Source organism: Tachysurus fulvidraco, chromosome 26 (assembly GCF_022655615.1).
Source record: "Tachysurus fulvidraco isolate hzauxx_2018 chromosome 26, HZAU_PFXX_2.0, whole genome shotgun sequence".
Lineage (NCBI taxonomy): Eukaryota > Metazoa > Chordata > Actinopteri > Siluriformes > Bagridae > Tachysurus > Tachysurus fulvidraco.
Genome location: NC_062543.1, coordinates 7,367,502 through 7,387,913, shown reverse-complemented (window position 1 = coordinate 7,387,913; position 20,412 = coordinate 7,367,502). Strand labels below are relative to the sequence as shown.

Sequence of the window (20,412 nt, the reverse complement as noted above, 5' to 3'; positions counted from 1 at the left end):
TTTATTTATTTATTTTTTTCACACCTGTCCATTATTCCAGAGTCAACAGTATAATGATTCACCAGAGATTCTGGCTGTCTACAATAAGTTGAATCATTTGATTCTGTTCAAGCATAGGAGCTGGACTTCAAATGATTCATTGCAGTTCATTCATTAAATGGAAAAAGCATGCAATATTTTTTTCATACTTTAACTCCATTTAGCAAATAAATCAATCAATCAATCAGTAGTAAAATCAGCAAGGCACTAAAATGTGCAGTGACAAATACATTAAACGCCCATGCATTAATGCTATTGTGCTTTCATTGTCTAAGCTTATGTGGCATTTATCCTGTTAATTAATACATTTGATTACATGTAGCGCATCTTCACTGAGCAGCAATGGATCCTTCTTGTCATGCTGTATCATGCACACAACTGAGAGTTACACATGCCTCACCGTGCTAATGAACAGCTCAGGAGTTCAAGCATTTTAATTCAATTACACAATTACAGCATGAAAGAATTGCCTGCATATACAAAAGCATACATGCCCATACATGCCCTCTACATTCACTTAAATGAGTCGACTCAAGGAGCAGACTCGTTCATGAATGACACAACACTACACCATGGTCGCATCCAGTGGCTTAGTACTTACCAGTATGAGGCACTTTGAATAAGACAGTGATATTTATTTCATAAAATTCACAAATTCATGCGTAGCTTTCCTCATGGAAAAACTCACACAATACACCACACATTTCATGTTTGTCAGGAGGAAGGAGAAAAAAATTAAGAAACCCTCTCGGGGATGGACAGAACATGTATTGCATGAAGTGGAGTGACCAAATTTTTTATGAATTTGACCAATTTCTTAAACCTAATTTTTTATGTAATGTTTTAAATGTAAATTAAATATACATTTAAATGTAAATGTAGGGGGGCACGGTGGCTTAGTGGTTAGCACGTGTGCCTCACACCTCAAGGGTTGGGGGTTTGATTCCTGCCTCCGCCTTGTGTGTGTGGAGTTTGCATGTTCTCCCAGTGCCTTGGGGGTTTCCTCCGGGTACTCTGGTTTCCTCCCCCGGTCCAAAGACATGCATGGTAGGTTGATTGGCATCTCTGGAAAATTGTCCGGAGTGTATGTGAGTGAATGAGAGTGTGTGTGTGCCCTGCGATGGGTTGGCAGTCCGTCCATCCTGCCTTGATGCCCGATGACGCCTGAGTTAGGCACAGGCTCCCTGTGACTCGAGAAGTTCGGATAAGCGGTAGAAAATGAATGAATGAATGAATGAATGTAAATGTCTGTCAAAAAACTGAGCCGGAGTGATGCAATACTGCAGTAGCTACAATTCTACTACATAACATAAGTTGTGATTGAACAACGTCTATAGCTGTAGTCATAAGTTTATATGTTTATATGTTTTGCAGAATTTGTAAAATGTTGATTATTAAAGAAAAACATCATAAAAATTTATTTTGTGTTGTATTAGTTCTGCCCTGAATAAGCTGATTTACATAAAAGATAGTCCACAAAATACAATAATAATATAATTTACATAGTTGAACCAGTTTCATAAATTTAACACAAAATTGGAAACTAAATAATAAAAATTTGCACATCCTGTTCAAAAATTTACACCCCTCTGGCTCTTAATGTGTTTGGTAGCCATCTCGAGAAACAGTGAATATTTACATCTTTTTTTGTATACGAGTCCCTCAGTTGTCGTCAATGTGAAAAGATCTCAAAATCGTGTAGCTGCTGTAGGAAAGAGGTCAAATATACAGACGATTTTGGATATGTAAAGAATTTGCAGGACCCAAAGGATTTTTTCGAAACAGCAGTGAGAGGTTTAAGGGATTTAATCATCCAGATAACAATAAGCAGTACTAAGTATCATGTGTGTGTAAACTTTTGAACTGGTTTATTTGTGTGAATTCAGTTATTCATTATGAATCAGCAGCAGACAGATAGCATTAATCAACAGAACCCCATGTGTTGTTTTCTGGGGCTTTTAACAGTTTGTTATACAACAGAATGTGAAACAGTGTCCTGCGGTATCGATTTGCTGAAATTCTGCTGAAAGGTCAGGGATCACAGGCCAGCCGCATGACCCCAGTGCATGTAGAAGAATGCGTGTTGTATGCAAGATGTCAAAGTGGACAGATTTAAACAGGGGCTGTTCCACTTGAGTAAACTGCTTCGATTACTTGAACCATTGGAAATCTTTTTTAAGTGCTCCAGTGGGTTGAAAAGTCACGCTGATTTATGATTTCAGTGACAATAAAGAGCATTAGGTAATGTGCCTGTTAATGTCTTGTTATGTATTGCTAGGTAACATTTTATGCTAATTTGCTTCACTGATAATCTTAATAACTGAAAATTGAATAGGTCTTACCTTCAGTTTGACCTTGTTTTACATATAGAAGGTGAAGGGGAGCTGTAGGGTTTTGTATCTGAAACATTTGCTAGTATTATTTAATTTGTTCATTCATTCATTCAGTAATTGCTGGTCCTGTTCTGGTTCTGTCTGTCTGTCTGTCTGTTTATTCTTTTTGTCCCATGTTCTGTGTTTAAGATAAAGTTACATATCTGGTACAGTATGACATGGAATTCATGAAAATATTGTGATTGAGACCCCTTTTTGTGCAGCGCACACACACTCTTTCAGTTTCCTTGATTTGTAATATCTGAGGCTTTTAAGCAAACACTAAAGTGCACACTGCACACCTGCTTTCACTACGCAGTTGCATGCAGTCGAACTGTGGAATATTTTTTAGGACAGAAATTAGAAAAGAAATAGAAGAAATCCGATAGAAAGATAGATCATATTAAAAAAAAGCAAATAAAAAAAAAAAGAAGAAGAAGAAGAAGAAGAAGAAGAAGAAGAAGAAGATAACGGTCTTGTGCATATAAACACCATATAAAACACAGTATTTACAGTGCAATCCTAACATGCAAACAGCAGCATACACAGCATCTATGTTCTGTTCCTCAAAGAGGAAAGACGTTTATCACGGAGACAGTCTTTGGCCTGACCCTAAAATGAGGCATTTCTCCTCCGGCTGTTATTGTAACAGTACACCATTTCTAAAAAGAGTTCAAGAAGAAAGATTACTGTGGAAAGTAGAAGTGGCTGTAGAAGGCTGGCATCTGGATAGACATGAGCAGGGTGTATAATCACAGGTGCTGAGTCAAGTGTAGTGACTGGTATGAATTCTGGAATATGAGAAGTAGTATTACGTTTCTGTAGAATCAGCTGAATATTGGAGTACACAGTATATATTAAAAACTTTCAAAATTATATTAGAAATCTAGCATATGGACATGCAAGTTGATCTGAATGTACCAAAACCAAGATTAGTTCAGTGACCTCCACTGAGTGTGATGTTAAGAGGGCAAAAGATCATTTACTTGAGTGTAATAGACTAGATTGTAAATATGGAATATAGACATAAAAAGTCTACACCCTCCCTTGAAAAGTACAGGATTTTCCCACCTTGAATATGACACAGCAACCAACAAACCTCAAGTGGGAAACAAATAGAAATGTCTAAATGACAATTGCCTGGTAACACAAGTGTTCAAAACCATTGATTAAACCTTCGACAAGTCATCCCACAGGTTTTTGACAGGATTTAGATCTTCATCTTCAGCTGTCTAACAGAAGCCTGCAGGCTTTGTGCCAAAATAGATTGCCATTTGGCACTATCCACTATTCGCTCTATACTTACTTGAAAAGCAGCCCCATAACATGATACTACCACCACCATGCTTCACCATGGGCATAGCACCAAATTAATCTTTTAGGATTATGCCCAAAAAATTCTACCTTGGTCTCATAAGGCCATAAAACTTTTAGCCCCATGGTTTGAGGTGATTGGGAAGAATAAGAACAGGGAGTGACCAGTACTTAACAGATTTTCCTGCAGCTTTTATAATGTTGCTGTAGGTCTATGGCAACTTCACTGATAAGTTTTCATCTTGTTCTTTTGTACATTTAAGTTAGACATCCTAGTCTTAGTGATGTTACTGTGGAGCTCTACTTTTTGACGATGGACTTCACGGTGATCCATGGTCCCTTGTTCCAGCTAATGTTTTGGAAATTCTTAATATTTCTCCATCCTACAAAAACAGCTAATCTTTATTTGGGGCAGGACGACATTGATGACAGTTGTATGATCATTACTAAATGTCAATGATTAATTCTGTGCACAGTCACATACCCCAATATAAACCTTTTTTCTTGACTGATGTATATTACATTTATCTTGGTTTTCTTCATTTTCACCAATTTAACAATGGTGCATAGAATCTTTTCCTGCACTCTACATAAGTTGTTTATTTAGGGACAAAAATCAAAAATGAAATTAAGAATACCAGTGGAATCTTTTAATAGGTCTCATTTAGGTCCACACATAACATAAAACCATGTTGTCTTAAAACATTTGGTAACAGATATATTTCAATGTTTTCTGCCAAAATGAATTGGAGACACACGGTTGGATGTCATGCTGATCAATTATGTCATGCTAAACAGATCTTTATGAATGGGTCTAATTTCAGGTTGAGGCTTTTTAGAAATTGAGGTTTCTGATGGCCTCAGTGTTTAATTTTCAAACACGAAAGCTAAACAGACCAAGCATGTTCTGAGAGGCCAATCTGAATTGAGAGGACCTGAAAAGTGGCCAAAAATAGCAGCAAGTGCATCAGAGGAAAAAGGTAGGCTGTTTTCAGGTTGTTGAGTGACTGTATTCATTACACTTTGTACCTCATTCATAACTACATATGGAAATTTACATTTTGTCATTAGGAAGATACTTTTAACCACAATATACAAGTGAGCCCAAATCCAACCCAAGTATAGAGCTGTGATATGTGACATGAAGGTTTTTTCAGTAGAATTGAATGTAACATTAATACATTCATACACATAGTAAGTAAATACTCATATATTCACTCTAGGCTTATTCTAGAAAGTGTTGCTGCAGTATATGTGTAGGATTGTCATGTAAGGAATAAAACGGATGCTGGAGTGGCTTTTATACAATACACATTGTAATGTATTGTAATTCTATTACAATACATGCATTTCATCCATTTATAGTGTAATGTTGTGAAACAAGTTCCTGCTATTATGTGATTATTATTATTATGCAGTGTTCACCTTATAAAGACCTGTGTGTAATGCTATAGAAATGGTCATGTATGATTCTGAATGAGCACATTAACCTAAGCCTGTGGTTTGCCTTGAAGGCAGAACTACAGTCTGAGCTGTTGTTACAGAAAGCGAAATCAACGCCTTCTATAATTGCTATAAATTGTGTGTTGTTGAAGCCTTGTGAGGGAGTTGAATGATACGTAGATATTTAAGTTGCTGTGAAAAGGGCTGTCAGTCAATCGGGCAGATCTGGACTTCGTACGTGTAAATGTTTTTGTACATTGTGTGATTGTTAATCAACAGAGAGATGTTCACTTTTAGAAGCCGGTGGGAGATGTTCTGTTCCTGGCGGTTGGGAAAAGGCTTGATCATGTGTGTGCTCTTTTGTGTGTTTACCTCACACAAGGAGGTAGTTATGGAGCCACATTGTTTATTTCAGTTAATTTCACATGAAAGGATTAGTACATTCAGTGTGTTTCTGACAAATGAGCATTTGAGGCACCGGCTGTGCAAAATCCTATTTAAAATCTTGACTGAATCACATTTGAATGATATGAATAATATGAATTAAATTTAACGCTGACTGCATTTTGCCATAATTTTGACACCAACATAAAATATTTCTGTGATATTCCTCTCTTTAGTTTAGGGTTGAGTTCCTTCTACATTTCTTTTAAAAGCCAAAACATATTGATGTAAAGCAGGTCTCAGCCCCATTCCTGCAGTCGTGTGTAGTCCACAGGTGAGTATCCTGTCCCAGGTTATGTGTGATTGACATCACACTTAGATCCTGGGTGGAGAAAAATGCAGGGTGGTGGGCCTTGTGATTTTGTGGGTGGAACATAACAGCTGTCAACATCTGTAGACTTGAGTCTAAAGACTCTTTAAGAATTCTGTTGTTTCAAGTGCACAGTTAACAGACCAGACATGTATTCTTCCAAATTATAAGTGTTTCCTGGCTTTTCATTACTGCCAGAGCATTTGTTTTGGCTTCATTGCCCACAACAATTATACAATTTGTCAAAGTCTTTTTAAGGGAAATGTTTTTGACCCTGCTTTATCTCGTTACATCTACTTCCTGGCATATAATTCTATAGGTTTAAAAGCAGCTAAAATTAGGCACTTCAGATGGCAAGGAGACACAAAGTCCGGACATGTATAACCAGACTGTACAGACAGCGTGACAGATAACCGTGTGCTAGTAATACGTGTCGATGAAAAATAATAGCACCTCAAAAAAAAACAAAAAAACTGGCAGCAGTATTTTCCCTAAATGTTATTGTTTATTTAAGGTTGGAAGTGCACCTAAAATTACCTGCTATGTCATTTTTCATTCACTGGAATGTTTTAACAGTTATAAGGAAAGCACATGTGGATTTTCTAGCTGACTTTAGGGGAACCATGTCTTCCTGACTACACCCTGGTATTTCCTGTCAATCCGTGCTTGGATCTATTGACTTTGAAATGGTTCCCCTTTCACCTTGTTGTGCCCTCGTATGGCTAATTTATTTTTGAGGTTAACTCTGGATGTCATCTGAAGAGAATAAGGTTTATTATAGAGTTAATGGTTTGTTATTTACTTTATTTATTCATACATATGTTAGCGTAGGTTCACAGTTCACTGTGGCTTCTTCTGAAGTGGTCAGATTAACCTACAAATATAACTTGTAACTTTTTTCTTTTGAGAAGAACAGTACACTATAAAATTGAGCTTCTGTGATTCAACACTTTAGCATTTCGAATGTTAAGTTTTCTGTGTGACCTGGGGGGGGGGGGGGGGGGTGTCCTTACGATCAATCAATTTGACTGGACCCAAGTTAACATCTAGTACTAAGACCCATGTGTTTGCTTACACTCACTCACTCTTACTTTCACTGACTCCCTCACTCAGTCTTACTTTCACTGACTCCCTCACTCACTCTTACTTTCACTGACTCCCTCACTCACTCTTACTTTCACTGACTCCCTCACTCAGTCTTACTTTCACTCATACACTCACTCACTCTTACTTTCACTGACTCCCTCACTCAGTCTTACTTTCACTGACTCCCTCACTCAGTCTTACTTTCACTGACTCCCTCACTCACTCTTACTTTCACTGACTCCCTCACTCACTCTTACTTTCACTGACTCCCTCACTCACTCTTACTTTCACTCATACACTCACTCACTCTTACTTTCACTGACTCCCTCACTCACTCTTACTTTCACTCATACACTCACTCTCACTCATTCACTCGCTCTTACTTTTGCTCACTTTCTCTCTCACTCACTCTTACTTTTACTCACTCACTCATACTCTCATTCACTTACTCAAACAATCACTCACTCACTCACTCTTACTTTCACTCACACACTCACTTAGTTTCTCTCATACACTTACTCTCACTTATTCAATCACTCTTACTTTTACACATACTCTCACTCACTCATACACTCACACACTCACTCACTCTTAATTTCACTCACTCACTCACTCACTCACTCACTCACTCACTCACTCACTCACTCACTCACTCACTCACTCACTCACTCACTCACTCACTCACTCACTCACTCACTCACTCACTCACTCACTCACTCACTCACTCTCTCACTCACTCACTCACTCACTCACTCACTCATACACTCTCTCACTCACTCACTCACTCACTCACTCACTCACTCACTCACTCTCTCACTCACTCACTCACTCACTCACTCACTCTTACTTTCACTCACACACTCACTTAGTTTCTCTCATACACTTACTCTCACTTATTCAATCACTCTTACTTTTACACATACTCTCACTCACTCATACACTCACACACTCACTCACTCTTAATTTCACTCACTCACTCACTCACTCACCCACTCACTCACCCACCCACCCACTCACTCACTCACTCACTCACTCACTCACTCACTCACTCACTCACTCACTCTCTCACTCACTCACTCACTCACTCACTCACTCTCTCACTCACTCACTCACTCACTCACTCACTCACCCACTCACTCACCCACCCACCCACTCACTCACTCACTCACTCACTCACTCACTCACTCACTCTCTCACTCACTCACTCACTCACTCACTCACTCACTCACTCACTCACTCACTCACTCACTCACTCACTCACTCACTCTCTCACTCACTCACTCTCTCACTCACTCACTCACTCACTCACTCACTCACTCACTCAGTTACTCACTCATTCACTCTCTCTCTCTCACTCACTCACTTACTCATTCTTAACTGTCTTAAAGTCTGACATGATGACAACTGAGATCCTACAGTGTGACATGGGGATCATGTTCGTACAGTCTGACAAGCAACAATCGCAAAGGATGATGCAAAATCGCACAGTGTGAACCCAACTTTATGAAGTAATTCTGTACCAAACTGTGACCAGTTCATTTTCTTTTCCATGCAAATATTCTTTGTCATGTGTGATAGGTGAATATGTGAAAAGAACTAGTGTGTGCAATTTACTGCTCGGCTGACACATACTCCTTATTTCTTCATACACAGCCACTTTTTGTCTGTTTGTGTAAGAATTTGGTGTGTGTGTGTGTGTGTGTGCACGTGTGTGTTGTCAACACACTAGCGACCTTCTTTACATGTTGGCAGCTAAATGTTTCCCTTCTAATAACAGAAACCTACTGGGCAACTGAGGTGCAGAACAAATTTCACCACAATGCAAGACTTCATTCAGGTCCCTTAACATCCGGCTTGACTCTTTCAGTGCCTGATGAAAATTCAGCCTTTTTCCACCTCTCTGTCTGGAGGAAGGAAGAAGAGAAACACTTCTGTTCTGAGCTTGTGAAAGTCTCCATTCTTCCTTCTCAGGTATTTGCAGGATGCACTTTTCACACTAGGGGCCATTCATGCATGCACCCTTTAAGTCAAGTCCCCTAGATCGGGTGTCCTGCTCAAGACTATTGACGAGTTTTTGTCATTTAGTCTTTCCATTATTCATTATTCACATGCAGTACTTCAACATGATGAAATAAATCCCCCCACAAAAACAGACAACGCCTGATGGTTTGATTAAATAAGTTTATTTTCATCACTTACATATATGTTTACATCTCATATCACTCCAGCTGGAGCATCACAGTAACTATGTAGTAATAATTGTGTTTTATTGGCCTTTTTTTTTTTTGTTCCACCACGCTTGCTCTTAAAAAATAAAATTCCCTTTAAGTTTCTGCTCGACATCAGAAACACATTTTTTTACACGGCTCTTGTATGACAAGAAAGAACACATTCTCATTATACACCATCAACTCCATGACTCTTTGTTTAAAGCAATCATTAAAAAAAACAACAAAAAAAAAAACAGCTTTTGTATGTCGATGATGGTGACTTGATTTTGGTAGTGTGAATCTAAAGCCAGTAAATCATCTAATAAAATAAGAAAGAAGGAAAATTAAATATACATGTAGTTTGTATGTGACTAAATAGGTACAGTCCCTATAGCACATAATGCCAGTGTACAACTATTGAACTGGGGGGGGAAAAATCCCTGAACACACCCAAATGTGCAAAATGCATAAATAAAAAGTGACATTTGATTGGTCTAGGAGAACTCCTGTGTATTATAAAGTTATCCTGTGCTGTCGTTTGGTATGTGTGCATAAGCTGGTTTGTGTGTGCATTTGTTTGAGTGTGTGTTTGTGTGAGTGTGTGTGCATGAATATGAATAAACACAGTTCCTTGAGATGATAAACTATCCAGGCTTTTTCTTTTTCACAAACATGGACAAATACAGAGTAAAAACAGCCCGAAGCTTTTCTATTCCACTCGTAGAGATTTCTTAAAAATGCTAATACATAAATGAAAAATAAATACCTTGCATCAAAGCTAGTTTACAATATATTAAAATCACTGCATAATTGTCCATTTTTATAGCATTACCATATATAAAACTAATATTTGTAAAAAGAACTAGGAAGAAAAAAGGAGACGTCATTAAAAGAAGAATACAAAAAAGCTTAATTAGAATGAATTTGCATGTGTAAACAGATCGGATTGGACAGAATCACATTCAGATAGCTTTTCACCTGGCATGATGAAAGCTCTGAGAAATAATAAAACACGGTGTCCTGCAGTCCCAGTGATGAGTCAGACCTTCTCAATACAACGTTTTTTTTTTTTTTTAAACCTACAATCTATATGCAAGGTGCTTTTTTTCAATGTGAAAAAAGGCAGAACCTTTGCTCACTTCCTTTTTTTTCTTTCTTTCTTTTTTCTTTTTTTTTTTTTTTTTTGTACATCTACACCATACAACAGCTTCAAAGCCCGATCATTTCCATTTGGTGAAAGGTTTTTTTGTCAATGATGCGCTAAAATAAAAAAAAAATTATCATTAAAACTGCAAATCAACCCAGTGTGAAAATATAGAAATCATTGCTCTTATCAAAGCGTTTCCATTTCCGGAAAGGTTAAGAGGATTTTAGGAAATTGCATATTTTACAACAAACTGTATTTACAAATCATTTGAGAAACAGCGATAATATATATTTTCACAATAAAAAAAAACTCTTTGGGGAGTTTAGTTATTTATCCAGTACGTCTTTTAAAAGCAAAAGTGCTTCTCCTAATTTATACAAATACTTAATTACTCATGTCTACTTGGTAGCATTTTAAAACATTTTTGAAAAATCTATTTATCTATGAAACGTATATTGTATATTTCAGCTACAAGAGTCACCCTGTTAAAAAAAAATTGTTCTAAACTTCAACCTGTTCATAATAATTGTTACTGAACTTACAATTTCTTTCATAAGGACATGAAGTGGTTGACACCTTTTGTTTTCCTAAGTGTAAATAATGCAAATTCTCTTTAAAAAAAACAAACAAAAAAATATAATCAAATTTAACCTAGCTTTTGAAAGAAACTTTTTTCCCCTCAGATGGATCTCAGTAGCGGTTTGACTTGTGATGAAGTTAGACATCACTAGTCAAGCTCTTTCTCTCTCACATTTCTCATAGAAAGGGATATCTACTGAACGAATATTGGAACAAAGACGACTATTGTCACACATCGGAGCTTGTAAATTTTATCCCCTGCCTGTTTTTTCATGGAGTGAGGTGACACCTTGAAAGAATCCCTTAAAGAAAATCCTCATCACAATCCACTAAAGACTTAGTTATTTCCCTTTTTTCAAATCCTTGGCACGTTATATGAGGTGTGGATGGTAGAAAATCTGTCAAAAGTTTACTGATTTCTAAAAGCTCTGATAAACAGATCTTATTTTCCCTCCAGTGTTTCTCTACATTTTACATCTTTTTTTTTCTTTTTTTTTTTTTTAAACCCGACTCTATGAAACGTCTCGGGTTTACTATTCATAAACGTATGAAAATTATAGCGCAAATATATTCTACGTGATTATGTAGTCTGACAAAAATTGCATTGTTTGACTGGCATGGCATTAAAGTGAGTAAATAAGTAAGTGCTAAGACAGAAAATATGTAAGAAAAAGAAGAAACAGACATAAAGAAGATGACCAGGGATCTGTCCATGCCGACATTATTAAGGCAAGCTAAGCCATACAGCCATTTCCACTAGATGACTGTGAGATCACCGTTTCCTTCATTTCTATATTTACATGACCAATCGGTGAGCTCTGTTTAGGCTGTGGGGGCGTGGTCAGTTCTGGGAATGTGATGCTATGGCACTTGGTGCAGATTGACAGGCAGCGTGACAAGACAGAGTGCTTGTCCGGGTTCAGTAGTATGGCACTCAGGGGATTATTAAGCCCCTCGTTCAACCCTTCTGTAATTCCTACTGGCCTTTACGTGTTGAGTTGAGAGCTGCCCACCAGCTGCAGGACGGAGGACTTGCCAGCATTGCTTCAGTCCGCTGGAAGGACATGACGGTGCTTCTACAGCAAATCAAGGTTCAACAGACAAGGGTGACGATGATGACTGACGATGGTGATGATAGCGATGTGCAGCATATGTCTCGAGTGGGTTAGCTACTTGTTCTTTTCTCTTTTTCTCCCCCTCTTTCTCTCCACCTCCCCAGTGTTCATCTCACCCACTCCTCGGCTCGCTCTCAATCCTCCCACTCCAGACCTCCTCTCACTTGGTGACCTATGAAAAAGAGAAAGAGAGTGAGTGAATGAGTGGCTTCCCAACAGGATGTTCCCATGCAATTATCACTTCGAAGCCACCGTGCCATCTGTCCGCTTTTGCTTATGGGTCATGCTGACAAAACAACTCCCAAAACTCTTTTTCAAGCCACTTGTCTTCTGATATTATTCTTTCACTAGTACTGATGTTACACAAAAGCCCTCTTGTTGCTTTTTTCCTATCCACAACGATTAATAAGTCAAGCTTTTATGTTTTGGAGCTTTTTTCTCATTATGCTTGCAACAATGTACATTTTCAGCTTCACTAAACTGCATGCAACTAGACACGAGTTAGAGATTTGGGCCAAGAGCTCTATTGTTTCAGTGTAATATCCCCCAAGTGCATTCACACCAACAGACACTGTTGTTATGAAATAACTCGCTCAACCAAATTTGCTTTAACCTCAGATTGTGGGATTCAAAGCAATAATGTATTTGCGTGTCAAATTACCGTTCACTGCATTCAATTACAGAAACTATTGCATCTTGAATTATTTTCTTTCCTTTTTAACAACAGCTTTGCTCTCTTAGGTGATATAAGCTATATCCTAGTCAGCATATGATGACAATCGCATGTAATGTGACTCTTCTAACTTACAGTGCATTCTTAAAATGTTGAACAATAGATCACACAAGGTGGGCTGAATTAAAAGGCATTTGTAAAATGTCTTGCCCACCAGCATGTCATCGGCCATCTTGAAAAAGTTTTCTCATCCAGCGTCAGCACCTGGTAGCCCGGTCCCTATTTGCTATGTAAGCAAAACTGTGCCAGTGTTCAACATCACATTTTCAGTTGAATAAAAGCATCCTGGTACTTCTTCTTGTTGGTATTTTCAGTGTGAACATACAGTATTACTCACACACTACTCAATATTAAGTGTTCGATTTGGTATATGCACCAATGGTGTTTCACTTTTAATTAAACATGGCCATGAATAATTATATCAAGGCCACAATATAAGTATCTCATGAGAGTAAGTTATTATATTGTAGCCAGATGATAAATAGAAGTATTAAGCTTGAGCTTAACATTCGGTTTTACAATTCAGCTATAGTGTTGCAATGTAATTAAGAAACTTGTATAAATTAAGCTTAATATTTTTATGTAAACAATACATAGTTGTTTTTCTTAAATCTGACCGAGCGTATATATTCCATTGTTTAATGGTTATAATTATGGCGTAAGGAAATGTTGTAAAGTTGATACCATATAGAATGCTAGGTCCCTAGTCTGTGCCATCTAAAATATTTGCGTATTCAGTTTTACTGAACAGAAATCAAAAGCTTTGCCCTTTACACCACAGCATGTTGCTTCTTACGAGATAACCCGGAGAAGGGTTAAGGGCTCTCTTGAGAGACTAAGTACTGTCAAGTGCATGTCCTGAGACTTGCTGTCTTTCCTGGGGCAGGGCACAGAAAAGGGATTTAATTGGATCTGTGTTTATCTGATCTCTGTCTAGGTTTGCACCTGCTAATGGATCATAATTTCAGCGCTACAATTTCAGCAAATAGCTTTCAGCAAATGGCACAGCTTTCCACTTGCTTTCGACTTTCCATTTAAAATGCCTTATGCTCTACTGTAGTTTCTTGCATGCTGTGTCTGCAGTAGTTAGTTTAAAGGTTGCTATTGGATATTTGTTGATTTTTATACAAAGTTTGCCCTTAATATCGGCAAGACGTTAACGAGAATTTTGAACAGTTTAACCCCTTTTACTAGTCACCTTTAAATCACCTTTAAATTTTAGAACTTTTCTAGAAAAATATTGCCAGGCTTGGTAAAAATGAAAAAAATGAGACATTTACATGAGCCATTACACACCACTGTGGAGTGTGACATGACAAAATAATGCAATGCTGAACATGGACACAACAAAACAGACACAAATTCCATTTTTTGGCTTTGGGAAAAAGAGTTAACCCTCAGGTTAACCATCACCAAGGCAGGAGAATACTATAATTCAAATGTTTATGGAAAGAAATGGCCTATTGTTAGTTAAACATCACTTGCAAGTGCTTGATTGATTTACTGTATTGATTTTATTACTGTGCTTAAATGAGGTTAAACATCAAAATACTACTTTAAAGTGATTGAACGTGTGATATGCTGTAACCTGTAACTGTGGTTGAGAGAGATATCATGGTGTCAATTACTGCTGTTGGTTTCAGCAAAGCAAAAGAATATCACCTATTGCTAATCTTAACTGAAAATGAAGTATCATTTATTCATTAAGAAAACGTAGGCCAGTCTGGCCAGCAGCGATCTCCTAAGGTCTTCCTAAAACATGATAACCTCCAAAGTAGAGCTACAACAACATTCTAAACAAAACACCAACCTTCTAACTCTCTCCTGGCACTGATTTTGCTATTTTTAGCCGGTTGCACCCAAACACCCATTGTAAACGTCTGCATCTCTGGAAAGCTCAATGTACTGTAGCAGTTCCCTCCTTGCAATATGTTTTGTTTTCTTCCTTTTTTTTCTTCAATCTTTTCTTTTTAGGCAAGAGGGGTTCTGGCTATTACACGCACTGGCACGGGCGAAGTGTGAGTGTATATAGCTGATAAGAGAAGAAGGAAGGGCAGGAATGTGCTCATGAAAGGGTGCTAGATATCGGCTGAGTAATATCAGGGTGTATTACACATAACGCACGTAAGATATGAGCTCAAACTACAGAAAACATACCAAGAGTCTTTAGGGATTTTATTCTCAATAAAGATGTTTTTTTCCCAATAAAGATTAAAAAGCTTGAGTTTGATTGATATTAAAATGGGAATTGTTTTGTCTCTTGTTCTACTAATGTCGAAATGCTATTGGTTCCTTCGTCAGTTTTGTCTGTGCTCTTAGAGACACAACAATAGAAACATCAAATTCTTCATAAGTAAATGCCACTGAAATTACACACTGCCTTAGAAAATTACTTTGAAAGGTTTCTGAAACAAATTAAGTGACTCAGTGAAGTGAAGTGGAGTCTGACTCTCACCTTTACTGCAGACGGCGATCGGGAGAGCTGCTTCGTCCTTGAGAAACAAAAGACAGAAGACAAACATGATGACATATGACAGATAACCATTACACACCTTTTTTTTTCATCCATTTTCTCCCTAATTTGCTTTCGTCCAATTCTCACCCATTAGCTAGCCGTGCCCTATCATGTGACAGCTACCATCTAAGTGGGTTTCACAAGCTTGCTCTGAGACATGTGAACACATCCTTCACACCTTTTTGAACTGCTGCTCATGCAGCGTTACAGGGCAGCGGAACACACTCTCATGGGAATGCGCTCTATGCCCTCTTCCACCTATCTGATCTCACAGACACCCACGATTAGCTAATGCCACTCTGATTGACAGGGACAAAACGGATGACATCCCTCACGGTCAGAGTGCAACTTCTTGCTCTCTAAACTCCTCACCAGGGATAAATGTTGCATCATCCCTCATCCAACAAACTTCTTATCTTCTGATGATACATCAAACACCAGTTCACCAGTGTACAATACAATTACTCACAATATGTTTCATATGTGTGTGTGTGTGTATATATATATATATATATATATATATATATATATATATATATATATATATATATATATATATATATATATATATACACACACACACACACACACACACACACACACACACACACACACACACACACACACACACACATTGTGTTTAATATTAATGTGTAATAGGTAAGTTATCAGGCTGTGGCCCGATGGGATGGATGAGAGTCACAGATTATTTGTGTGAGTGTGTGAATGTGTATGTGTCTGTCTATGTGACTGTGAGTGCATCTGTGAGCAATCTGTGTTCTATAAATGGCTCCCTTTCAGCCAAAAAAAGACTTAAAACCAAGAAATAATAAGTCACAGGCTAGGAGGCACAGACATAGCAGCCATCATTCTCCTACTTAGCCTTTTTTTAAATACATATTGTGTGTGTGTGTGTGTGTGTGTGTGTGTGTGTGTGTGTGTGTGTGTGTGTGTGTGTGTGTGTGTGTGTGTGTGTGTGTGCATAGTGATTTGGGGTCAGCAAGGACAGCAGAATGGACTGTTTGAAGTTATATTTGTGAGTTGTGGACTAAATTCTTCAATGAGCATGTTTTTTAAAGTTTCCTATTTTTAGACTTTGAGATTTTGATCTGCGTTTTATTTTTATTTTTTTATTTTTTTATTATCGTTATTATTTTTTAAAAATCTGCCCTTAATTATACAATTATGCCTTAAGAGTTTTCAATGAACACTTTATTCTTAAATTTGCTCTCAATAAAGGTTTTTAGATTTGATTAGATTCTCTTTTTAATTCCTCATTAAACATAAAAGAATTCCCATTTGAAGCTGCTTTGGAATGGGGTGATTATTTTTAAATGCCCCATCGGAGAATGAACAGATGAAGAGAGCTTATCTATGAATGCCAATGCTATTGAAGGAGAGTTCTTCGGATGCAGAGTTCTCAGGAATTGTGCTTTGCACTATACGAGTACTCTCTGCTCCTAAACATCACTCAAATGAATGCGGTTAGTGCACGTGATGCGATGCATTCCAGCCGCTAACCCACACCACACAATGATGTGGTAATACATCGACCACAGACTGCTATGGTGGGGGACTAGTTAACTTCTAATAGTCATATTTTGCATCTTTACAAGGTTTATATTCTATATAAAGGGCTTATCAACATCAAGGTCTTTATATGTGCATCTATGTCTAAGTAATAAGTAAAGGCAGGAATATTGAATGAGCGAATTTGATATTTATTTAACTAATGTAACCACAAAGGAGACAAAACAATATGGAGAATCTGCCGTTATTGATTAACTGAATTACTGATTTAGTTTGATTAGATAGACTGGTTTAAGCCCAAGTACCATGAAAGAAAGGGTTTCTTTCATGGGAAAGAAACCAGTCCTCTTAACCTTCTGGGAGTCCATAGACAGGCCACCTAAAAATGTCTCCAACCAGACTGGAAGGAAGTCATTTTAAAACGGAAGCAAACACAGGAAGCTTGCTCGATAATAGAAAGGAGAGTTGTATCTCAGGCTCAGGGTTTTCAAATTCTGTTTGTCTTTGCCTGTTAAGCTACTGGGATGCTTCCAAGTCCAAGGGGGATATGTGTTTTTGCAATGCACCATTTTTATATGATTGTAAACATGACAAGCTGAAACTTTCATCCTTGTGATGTAAGTGAACAAGCATTGAATTATGTTTTTGTGTACAGTAAGAATAGCTTTAGTCAGCACTGCAGTTTTGCTGACTTACAGCTCTTTCTCCATGATTCTTGTTTCTCATAAAATGTCACCCTGAAATTCCCAAAGCATGAGCCGGAGATCAGATGTGTGATTTTCTGACAAGTGGAAGCTAGGCGAGCTCTAATGCAGCCATTATCTATCTTTCTTTGCCTTTGCTTGAAATATGCTCTACTGTACACTGAATTTTGTCCTTGTTAATATACTGACTGCTAAAATGATAGAGCATCATAGGTTATTATTCATGGTTTCTGCAGTCTGTGCAGCAGAAATGTCTTTGTTTAGATAAAGGCAGATTTTAATCTCTCCCTCATCCCGTTTTCCACTCGTTCATCCCCTTGGATTAGCTCCTCCACCTGAGGCCATTCACCCGTACACAAGCACTGCCAAGATCGCCATAATCGCCATAGCAACAGCCATTTTTCTAGACTCCCGTTATGTGATGATAATGAAAAATTCCCTCTCCGCTTTTTCAGTGCTTGGATAAAATGGAGAGATCAATGGGATGGAAAACAAAGGTGTGTGTATCGAGTGTCGGTTTTCATAAAGAAATAGCGTTTGTTTTAACACATTTATAATTCAAAAGCCATTATGAGTCAGAGCAAAGGCACTCACAGTTTCTCTGCTTTTTCCCGGTCGTCAAGGAAAAAGAGGGCAGTGGCTAGGAAGAACATCCCCCCAAGGACAATAACGAAGGGGCAGAGCATGAGGGCGTAGCCTAAGCTCAGGAAGTGCCAGAGCACCGACGTTGTGTAGCTCTCCTGCAGAGCGTCTGATATCTGAGGAACACACACACACAAAGCATATATTTTAAAAACAGTGGGCAGCCAGTCATCATTTCAAACCCAAATTTTTATCCATTAACTCATTTTTTTTACCCCTTCACATGAAAAATGCAATCTAAAGACAATCACACGTGTGTAGCAAATGCTTACATAAGCATGTTTTGGTGTCTTTAATCATAGGTTTTGATTGGTTACACTTCACAAAACGATGCTAAGGAGTGGAACTTTGAATAATCTTATGCACTTCTATGCATGTCGCACAACCTGTTCAGCTAATCCGCTAGCATCAGCTTTGAAATACTTTTCCCACAGGGAAGGGAACTGAATGAGAGTTGAGGCTGTGCTGACAACTGAAGTTCAGTATGCACTTAGAAGTAAGTAAGTGTGTTTTTTGGAAGTTAAGCACGCTGCCAAATCACATTAGCTGTCAGCCATTTTTACAGGCCAAAAAGAACAGGGAGAGATTGTAAGATTATGTATGGCATGTACGTATAACTCTATTTTAAAATAATGTTTTTCTGTTGTAGATTATTTTTTATGGCTGACATCATTACACCACCACCCACTAAGCCCAAAGCTATTTGTTGGGGACACGCAGGTATGACAAATGAGGCATGATGCATATTTTTCCCAAGTAAAATAAAGGCATTGTTTACATTTAGTGGTTGGGATAACACTGTAAATGTTCTGTACAAACCTCCAGGTTAATACAGCTTATAAAAAGACTGAAAATTAGGGCTAAAAGAATCGTTCTCTTCTCTACTCTTCAGCTCGATGAATTATCATGCGGTTGTTAAGATCTGATCACACCAACGTGGTTTTTTCCTACATTTCTGCAAGTTGTTGTCTGTATCCGGGAGCATTTCATGAGTTCTGTGCGTCACTGTTCCCTTCACACCACCATGTTAGACTCTGGCGTGAAATAGCTGAATCATATTTGACGTGGGATGCTTTCTGACCACTAGCATGGCCGATATGTGCAAAGTTTTCCTTTGCATCACTAGCCTTGAGTTCCTTATCGGAGGGTAAAAAGAATTTTCCAGAAGCAGCTGGTTATGATAGATCTTTTTGCACGAAACCACCTTCCAAGAAATGCGTTTTTTTTTTTTTAAATCTCAGATGGAATCTATCAGGTTTGTGAAACTGGATTTAGCCTGAACTTTGACCCCTGAAGAAGATGTCTGTATTCCAAACATATCAAATTATACTTGACGAGATTTGCCCTAATTTCAAAATTAGTACAAAATTGCTAAGTGCTCATTGCTTTTGCTATTTTTAGACCTTTTAAAATCTCTTTCCCCACAGGGAAGCTGTACATCCTTTCAGACTTTGATTTAAAAAAAAAACTTTCATCTTTGGGTTGCTAATTGTTCATTTGTGTTGGAACAAGACTGTTTAAAGTGCATAATGAGTCTCATTGCCGGATTAATGCGCTCGCTTTCTAAATAAATGTAGTCTTGGGACCTGTTCTGGCACCAGACATTATGAAGTCTCAACATGCTAACGCTGTAATAGAACTTTCTGTCAGAGCAGAAGGGCCTAAAAGGGTGCTAGCTCACCATTTAAGGATTAGCAAGGCAAGAGCCTGGTTAAATATACACACTGAATGTCCCCTAAGGCTCCCACAATAAAGTAATTCACATGTATTATACTAGGATTGATAGATTGTGCTGTACAAACCACTTATAGGCAGGTCAGATTCACCTGAGGGTTTGTGTGTCCGAAGATTTGTGTGTGTGTGTGTGTGTGTGTGTGTGTGTGTGTGTGTGTGTGTGTGTGTGTGTGTGTGTGTGTGTGTGTGTGTGTGTTGGGTGTGTGTGTTGGGGGTGGAAGTGGTGGGGGTCTGTGTTGTAGTGGGTTAGATAATGGGACTATAAAATAAGACAGTTCATATTGATGGTTGTGTTGTTGTTGTTGTTGTTGTTTTATTAATTAATAATAATCCAGTATTTAGATGTATATCATTGCTCAGATAAGAAAGAATTTCAAAAGAACAATAGCCCTGACCTTAAGGATAGCTCTCTGGTCAATAGCATGCAAAGTTGTCAAGAGTATCCTGGATTTGCTGTTTAACTTGGAAAAACTTTCTGCATTCCATTGTAGAATG

The 20,412-nt window shown here is 38.0% G+C and overlaps 1 protein-coding gene across 1 annotated transcript in view; it reads right to left on the bottom strand.

Annotated features, from left to right (window-relative positions):
- Positions 1-9,175: 9,175 nt before the first annotated feature.
- spns2 (spinster homolog 2 (Drosophila)) overlaps positions 9,176-20,412 on the bottom strand; it is a 65,767-nt gene continuing 54,530 nt past the window's right edge. Inside the window, exons 11-13 of the mRNA XM_027165445.2 lie at positions 18,136-18,299; positions 15,248-15,284; positions 9,176-12,231 (exon numbers count right to left, since the gene is read on the bottom strand). Coding sequence (XP_027021246.1) covers positions 12,220-12,231; positions 15,248-15,284; positions 18,136-18,299 — 213 coding nt within the window. The 3' untranslated portion in view covers positions 9,176-12,219. The remainder of the gene's footprint in view (positions 12,232-15,247; positions 15,285-18,135; positions 18,300-20,412) is intronic.